The following is a 9,165-nucleotide window of genomic DNA, read 5'->3' as shown; positions in this document are numbered from 1 at the left end:
CTCCCCTAGCTAAGCCACTGAAAATGAGTAACCAAATTTCATCCCTTCCAGCTCAATAAGAATAATAAAAATTGACAAATTTTCCTCTTCCATATCAGAAAAAAATTAAAAACAAAAATATCCTTCCTTCCAATTCAGAAACAAATAAAAAATAAAAAAATTCTTGTCTTAATCTCAATAAAAATATTTTTTAAATATATAAACAAAAATAGGGCCTCTTCAAGATTCCGAAACAATTCAACCCAAATGTCGTCGCTTCTAACTAAAAAAAATGTAAAAAAAGAATTTCCTCTTCCAATAAAGAAAAAAACCAAAATTTCATCCGCTTAAACTTAACAAAAACGATAAAAATCCCCCTTAAATGAATCATACATAATTGAAAACCAAATTTACTTCCCTTTCAAATAAAAAAAAAAATGTTGAAAATACAAAATTCCCCCCTGCTAAATTTGAAGTAAAAAATTCTCTTAAACTTGATAAAAGTGTGAAAAAAAGAAGAAAATAGAATGTTTCAATTAAAAAATTAATAAAACTTCATTGTTTTCAACTAAATAAAACCACTAAAAACAAAAAAGTGTCTCTTTTAGTTTAATAAAATTTAAAAATCAGAATTGCCTCCCTTCAAACTCAATGAAAATGTTCAAAATAAAAAATTTCTCTCTTCCAATTTCAGAAAAAAATTAAAACAAAATTAAAACAAAACAATCTTCCTTTAAAATAAAGAAAAGTGTGTAAGACCAAAAATGACCTTTACTAATTTAGAAAAAAAAAATAACCAAAATTTCGTCGTTTTCAACTCTATAAAAATAATAAAAATAAATAAATAAATTCCCCTCTTCCAATTAAAAGTAAAAACTTTCACTCTTCGAATTTAAAAAATAATAATAATTAAAAAATAACCAAAATAGCATCTCTTTTCCAACTTAATCAAAATGATAAAAATAAAAAATGGTTTCTTCCAATTTCGAACAAAAAATAAATAACTTAATTTTTTGTCCTTCACAAACACGCAAAAAGATAAACAATTAAAAATTTCCCTCTTTCAATTCAGAAACGAAAAAAAGAGTAAAAAATTCTTCTCTTAAAATCAATATATTTGGTTTTTATTAGTTAAAAATTATTTTGTCAACTACAAATTTAACTGCTCTATTTTTGGTTGAAAATTTTAGTTTCTTAGCTGAAAATTTATCATTTTTTGGTAGGAAATTAATTATTTGGTTCTAAATTAAATATTTTTAAAGCTATACATTTGTTATTATAGTTGAAAATGTATTTATTTGGTTTAAAAATAAATAATTTGTTGATAATTTGACTACTTTGCAATAGAATATTGATCTTCTTGGTAAAGAATTAATCTTTTCATTTATTTCAGCTTGAAAATTTCTTTTTTTCTTTGAAATTTCATGTATTTTGTGAAAAATTTGTCTTTGTTTGGTAGAAAATTAATTTTCTTGGTTAAAAATTCACTTTTTGGGATAAATTGTGCTCATTTTAGTTGGAAATCCATTCCTTTGGCAGATAATCTAACGATTTTGTTAAACATTCATGCCTTTAATGCATAGAAAAATAATCTATGTATTTGATAAAAAGAACATTATTTTCTTAAATCTTGATAACCCCTATTGGTAGGCAACTAAACATACTGGAGTGTATATCTTCAGCAATCTCAATATATAATTCGTTGGCCACAAATAGTATTTCTCATTATTTTCTACAAATATTCTGTATAATTTGACTTTTTAAAATTTAATTAAAATTGGTTATATTATTTTTAAATATAAGACTAATTTTCTATGCATTTTTAAATATATCGATTATTATTTACAATTAATAAATAAAACCTATAAATTATCGCAATAAAAGTACTAAAACCATATTTTATTATCTTTAAATAAGATATTAGGTTTGATAAAAAGTTATAAGTAGATGAATGAATACGATTTTAGGACACCTGGTTGATTATTGTTCAAATGTGACCGCGGAAGGTAACGCAAAATGGGGGGATGACTACCATGAACAACACAACTGTTTAACTTGGGTTCATTGGAGTCTTCAGCGGAAGTTTCACTTAAAAATGTTAATAATTAGTAAACAAATTCCACTTGTTTAAAAATCCATCTAATTTTTCGAAAAACTCGATTATATTATTAGCATTTTTAATATTTTATGCATCCACAGAAATGAAATACTTCGTATTCCATTCAGGGACGTAGCAAAACACATGCTTTTTGAGTATTTAACCGAAGATATGTGAAACAATTTCTTTATAATTATTTTTCCACGCAAATAAATAGAAATTTAATAAATAGGATTGATTTAAAATGAAATTATTACCGTTAAAAATATATATCTGATAGTGCTTTGATAAAGAGTAAAACAATGTAAAAAATCTAATTCTTGTAAATAGCCCTGATAATATTATTTTCAATAACCAATAAAGCTACCTAAGAAATCCATTATATTACTATATTTTACTCAGGTATTCTCTAAAAGAATAAAGAAAAAAAGTGAGGTTAGGAAAATTAAGCCGCAAAAATTTCCAGACAAAACATGATTTACAAGACAAAACGACAACTAGTTTCACAAGCACGGAATACAATAAAATCTGACATCATCCCCAGAAAAAACAATACACCAAAAAATTCGAATCTCTGAGAAAAAAATAAACAAAAATTTCGTGAGAGCGGGTTCACAGGCATGTGACACGCACCTGGGGTTTCGGAGGAGTCAACCACAGTTGCTGATTTGACAGCGAAATTCCGGAAGTGACGCTCATTGCTTCGTTACGTTTACATTTCATCGTCGCGTTTGGAAGCCATTACCCTCGTCCGCGCTCGTTCGCGCTGTAGCATCGTGCCATATTCCCACAAGCACTCCAGACCTAGCAGCGTTTTAATAGTTATAAGTGAAATATTATGAGAGTGAAAAACGAAATGGACGACGACGAAAAGGGGTGAGTCTTTTTAGTGTTTTTCTTCAGTCTAGAATCTCTTCTTTTCTGCCCCGAAATTGCTCGAGCGTTTCTAAAAGTTATTGCGCTGTCCAGCATTTTCTCGCAGCCGTTGCTTGCACTTTCGCCACGCATTTTTCCGCCCCCATAACCTTAAGGAAGGGTCCAATATCGAAAATTTATCTCTAGAAGTTTCTCGCAGCATCAAGACGCGTGTTTGGTGATCTCTTGATGCAAATTGTGCTGATAGGGTGTAACTGTTTTTGAGAAGACCGGTCTTCATGGACGTAATTCTGTCCTGGGGCTCGTGTTCCTCATCTCAACGGGTCTGGACAGGTCTCGTGGCTTTAGGAATTAATCTAGAATTCCTAGTTTTCATTATAATGGAGCGAGGAGTCTCGGGAGAAAATAGTCACTTCCGTGCGTCCTTTTTATCATCCGTGGCGAATTCGCTCTTTGCTCGCTTTACTCCAATCGCGGTTGAGAAGTCGTCGGAAATGGCCAATCGGTGTTTCACGAGGCGGATTCTGCATAAAGGGCCGTTGCTCTGAGATGCCGGTGCAGCCGGCGTTTTTATTTGCTTCGGTCAACGCCAAGCTTTGCCTAATTTTCGTTTCTGCGACGCATTTCCTCCCCAATGATGCAATTGGGCTTTTATGATGCTTTTTATGAATGAAATAGGGGTTGGATAATTTATGATTTTCAGGGTTTCGACCTCAATTTTACGATTCTGACATTTTTTTGTTTGGTAATTAGAGGGTGTCTACCCTTCTGGGGAAAACTCTGAATTTTTATATGGCTGAAAAAACCTGGAAATGTCATTTTTTGGAGAGCGTGCCTAATTCCATTTTAATTGAGACATAAAGTTGAATAATAATGATTCTTTATTTTCAAAGTAGTAATTTGCTTTAAAAAAAATATAAACTATCCAGTCGAATTGTCTATAATTTTAGTTAATAGTTTATCTCTGCTTGAAATTTAATTTAATAAGTATATATTTAACTCCATAATCGAAAGTCTAACTCTTTCTTTTTTATTCATTTTTTGTTTAAATATTCGTAATTTTACTAGAAAGTTCAAATTTTGGGTTTAAAATTGAACTTTTTTGTTTGAAAATAGTTTTTTTAAGCTGTTAATGTAACTATTCCAATGATATATTACAGTTTTTTTGTTCAATATTCATCGCCTTAGTTTTTCATTCAATTTTTAACTAAAAAATTAACTTCCATTTTTGGTTAAAAATTAAACTGTTTGGTTTAATTTTTATTTATTTTTTGTTTAGTTTAAAATTCACGTATTTCGTTGAAAATGCATGTATTTTGTTGAAGAATCGTATTTTTTTAATGGAAAATTAATCGCCGTGTTTGCTAATTTATGTATTAAATTGATCTATTAAGTATTTCCGGTAATATTCATGCTTTTATTTCGAAATTAATAATTGTTAATGAAAATAAAACTGGTTGAAAATTAAACATTTTTGTTCTAAATTCATTTATTTTAGTTAAAAATTCATCATTTTGGTTGTAAATTTGTATTTTTTTCTGTGGGAAATTAATTTGTTTCCAACTGAAAATTAAGCTGTTCCATTTTTGGTTGAAAATTATCTTTTTTATTTAGAAATTCAACTATTTTGTTGTAAAATCGTCTTTTTTTTTGGCAGAAAATTCATCTATCTTCTTGAAAATGCAATATTTTTATTTGACAAGTCAGAAATTTGAAACGGTTTAAGTAGAAATTTAATACCCACATTAATTTTTGCCTAAGTATACACTGAATTTCAAGTAAGAGCTGATAAAATAATAAAATTGTTTGAATTATTAAGATTATTATCATTGAAATTCATGGACTTTTGGCATAAATTCAAGACATTATTTATATTTTTAGTATTATTTAATTTAATTAATCGATATTGATAATATATTTGAGAATATATTGTAATATAATTTGTCAAAGCTTTTTAAATTAAAACTTTCAATTGAATCCATCGACACTGAAAAAAAATTATTTATAAAAAAAATGCGAAACTGTATGCAAAATATTTGAATACCTAAAGGTATATCCATGATTGGGTCAAAATAATTTTGTTTAACTAGCAATAACGAAATAGAAGGAAAGTTTTAACTTTTTACTTTACATAATGCATTTTTTCATTATTACTTAAAAACTAACAATATAATTTTATTCAAATTGTTAAATTAGATATTTATCTTTTTGATGGAAAATTAATATAAATTTAATTAGTGAAATCTGTTGTATATTTCGTAAAAGTATGTTTTTTTTTATATTTTCTAGAAAATTATATCGGTAATTTTTAAATTTTTGGGGGAAAAATTCTGAATTAATTTTATTACATATTTGCAAGATCAAGCATTTTTCCCAAATGTGAAAATTATTGTATCCATTAGGGTGGTCCGAAAATTTGACTTTTGATTTTTGGTGATCGCCTCCTTCCCCCTATTTGTTTGTTTTTCAAGAAATTTCTGGTTTTTTTTTCAATTAGCTGAATTTACAGATTAATAATTCTTGCTTAAAATATTTGGTATTTTTTCCCCTATAAATAAAAGAATATTGTTTTCCGGGATTGATGACGCAATTAACGAACGTTAAGAGTTTGTTTTTGGTTCCAGATATGGCAATTGCTTATACAATTTTCATCTGTTTAAGACAATTTTTTCATCCTGTAAACCGTGAAAAGTTTTTATTTTTTGGAATTGATGTCGCAGGTAAAGAATATTAAGAACAAATTTTTTCTCTTGCACTATATCGTTTATTAATCAGGGTTTTCTTTTACCGATTAATTCGTTATGAAAAAATAACTATAATTAACGAAACAGAAATTGTTTTAAGAAGAGATTATTTTTTAACAAATGTATTCTCGAGATTCGTTACTTGTATACATATTTCCAGAAAAAATAACTTTACGATTTACACGGGAAAATTTGATAAGCAAATAAAGATTGTTTAAACAATTGCCAAATATTTTTAAGAAGAAATATTCTTGAAATTCATCAGTTGTATAATTTATCAAGAAAAAAACTTGTCACGACTTACATGCGGGAATAATCGTCTAAACAACTCAAAATTAGTCTGAAAATATTCGGAAGTTTATCACTTATGAAATAAAAATAACTCGTCTATTTTTAAATTGATGATGAAAAAAGTAACTTATTTTTATAAAATCAATCTTAGTTAACTGATACGCATACTTTAAATTAATAAAATAATCGTGATAAATTACACTGATTAAATTTACATTACATTTTTTGTTAAAAAATAACTAAATACAGCTAATAACTAAATACACAATTTAAAAAAAGTTATATTTTGCCATTAAAAGGGAGGAAAAACTTATTTTTATTAAATAAAGCTTTGTTTGAAAACAACATATTTGAAATAGGGCATCTGGTTAAATTTGCCTATTAAAAATTCTTCGTGTTTACAATTTTTTTTAACCAATTTACAAATAAGTGAAATTTAAACAGGTGTGTTCAGTTTATCTTTGGAAACAAATCCATTCAAGTAGGTCAGCATTGTTGTAGATATCAGATGATTCGTAAAAATGATGGGTGTAAAAATTGTTCCTGTTTTCCTAACCCAAATAAATTTTCACTCATAATCAGACTATTCAAATAAGAAATGACCTTAAATCTCATCGAAAATTTTCCGTATCCATTTGGTTCTTCCTATATGCTTTCATTAAATAGCGAATATGACTTCATTTATTATTCTTCATTATTATATATTTAGATTGTAAAACACTAGACTAGATGTTAAAAATGGGAAGCCCCGATTAACAAAATTTTCCTATTAAATTTCTGAATTTGTAGGAAAAATTTTGATTAAAATTTTCGTAGGCTCAGGCAAGATTTTTTATTTCACAGAAAACTGTTTGTTGGAGGTTTGTCGTGGGAAACAACCCAAGAAAATTTGCAACGTTACTTCAGCCGATATGGCGATGTTATCGATTGCGTCGTGATGAAGAATAGCGAATCTGGTCGCAGCCGCGGCTTTGGATTCGTTACCTTCAGCGACCCTGCCAATGTTTCTTTGGTTCTACAAAATGGACCGCATCAGCTGGACGGGCGAACTGTAAGTTCTTTTTCAGTCTTTTTACTTACAGTACAATTGTACTTTAAAAGTACAAGCCGCGAAATTTGAGTGCGTAAAAATATCACAATTCCAGTACAATTATAATTGTACTTTATTATTTTAAGTACATTTCAGTACAATTGCACGATTTGTCATGCTTCTGTAGATTTGCAGGTTATGCTCATTCATGTGTTTTTAATTTTTCTTGTGGAATTCATTCTATGTATTTTGGTATTTTAACGATGAATTATGATTGAGTGATATATTTAAAACAAGCAAAATATATCTAATTTGTTTGTAACTTTTTGCCAGTTAGCAGTATTTAAACATTTGAGATAAAACCAATTTGAACTTGGCGCCAAAATTTTGTAAGTTTGTGGCGCCACCGTAGTTTCACCATTTTTATTGTGACAACGCTGAGTTCTTTATTGGGCTCTTAAATCCTTCCTAATACTAATTTTAAACAAACATATTTATTTATTCACTAAACTGAATTTTTAAAATTGTTATAGATTTCAGTAATTTAATTTTTTACAATTATATTAGGAATCCTTTAGCCCTCTTGAATTAGGAAGAAGACTTAAAATTGGGAATTTTAATCCAATTAAGTGTTTACCACTCTACCTGGTTACAAGCTTTTCAGTTTATTTTTAGTAACCACAAACAGAAAATTCGAGGCTTTAGAAAATAAGATGATTTGATAGTTTATTCTGTCGTTATAAATTAAAAACATTTTTATTATAGACTAGGCTTCACAGGTCAAATTACTTTAAAAATAGGAAATAAGATTTTTTACAAAAATAGCAAAATAAGGTCTTTCAAACAAAGTTAATGTTGGTATATTGTATTTTTAACAAAATAGACACTTTTTCAACTAGAGATGAATTTTCAACTAATATGATGTATTTCAAGCAAAAGAAATAATTTTTAACAAAGTATTTCACCGTTTAACCAAGTAGTGGAATTAAAAAAAAAATACTTTTCAGTAAAAAATGTGACAGTTAATTATTTCAACAAAAAAAAGATTTTAGTTTTAAAGACAGAAAAACAGTTGAAGTTAACGTAAAAAATATGAGTTTTTAACAAAATTGATGCATTTTTAATCAAAGAGAAGAATTTTAAATTAACATGATGTATCTAAATCCGCGTAAATAAATTTAATTGAAAATCCATTTGTTTAATTCAAAATTAATTTGTTGAATTGAAAATGAAACGAGTTAATTGAACAAAATTGAAAACTCCAATTTTTCTTTGAAAATTTATCTTTTCATTTGAAATTGAATCTATTTTGTTGAAAGTTTTTTTTTTTGTTAGAAACCTTATCTTCTCTGTTAAAGATTCATAATTTGAAATTAAAATTAATTGTTTTTGGTTTTAAATTAAATTATTCCGCTTGAATATTCATAATTTTAGTTGAAAATACAAGTAATTTGTTAAAAATTCATTCTTTTTCTCTTGAAAATTGCTCTTTTTTGGTAGAAAATGGATCTTTTTGATTGAAAATTAATTTATTCGAGTTAGAAATTAATATTTCCACCAAAAAAGATTGCAATTTTAAATAAAAAACAGTTGAATTTCAACAAAAAATACAAGTTTTTAACAAAAAAGGTCTATTTTTAATAAAAGAGAAGAATTTTAAATTAAAATGCTGAATCTAAATCCGCGCGATAATAAAGCAGTTCAACTTTTAAGCAAGTAGTGGCATTTTTAATAATAATAATTAACTTAATCGAAAAGGGTTAATTTTTAATAAAATAGTTTCACTTTTAATTAATAGTGCAATATCTGAAAAAAAAATTTCTTAACAGAAAATGTAATGGTTGTTGTTTCAACCAAAAAAGATTTCAATTTTAAAGTAAAAAAATTTTGAAGTTAAGGGCATGTGACACAGCTAAATACCTATATTACCGACCACAGTTTTTCAGTTCACTGAATGTTTTTTTGAACCTAAGAACTTTTTTTGCAAATAAAATATCGACCTGAAACTTTGGGAAATGTATTAGAGTACAAAAAAGTACGTTTATGTACTGCATTTTAGTAGGAACTTCACTGAAAATTATTTCATCTTTTTTCTGAACCTCAACATTTTTTGAACGTTCGAACTTTTTTTATACATAAAATATCGG

General features: G+C 27.2%; 1 protein-coding gene across 2 annotated transcripts in view; it reads left to right on the top strand.

Annotated features, from left to right (window-relative positions):
• The first annotated feature begins 2,794 nt into the window (after positions 1 to 2,794).
• LOC117182649 (heterogeneous nuclear ribonucleoprotein 27C-like) overlaps positions 2,795 to 9,165 on the top strand; it is a 62,759-nt gene continuing 56,388 nt past the window's right edge. Inside the window, exons 1-2 of one of the 2 annotated variants that reach the window (XM_033375753.1) lie at positions 2,795 to 2,953; positions 6,832 to 7,039. In XM_033375753.1, coding sequence (XP_033231644.1) covers positions 2,916 to 2,953; positions 6,832 to 7,039 — 246 coding nt within the window. In that variant the 5' untranslated portion in view covers positions 2,795 to 2,915. The remainder of the gene's footprint in view (positions 2,954 to 6,831; positions 7,040 to 9,165) is intronic. The other variant, XM_033375752.1, reaches the window with a different exon arrangement.

This window comes from Belonocnema kinseyi, chromosome 2 (assembly GCF_010883055.1).
Source record: "Belonocnema kinseyi isolate 2016_QV_RU_SX_M_011 chromosome 2, B_treatae_v1, whole genome shotgun sequence".
NCBI lineage: Eukaryota > Metazoa > Arthropoda > Insecta > Hymenoptera > Cynipidae > Belonocnema > Belonocnema kinseyi.
Note: the sequence above shows the minus strand (reverse complement) of the source record. Positions and strands in the feature narration are given on the sequence as shown.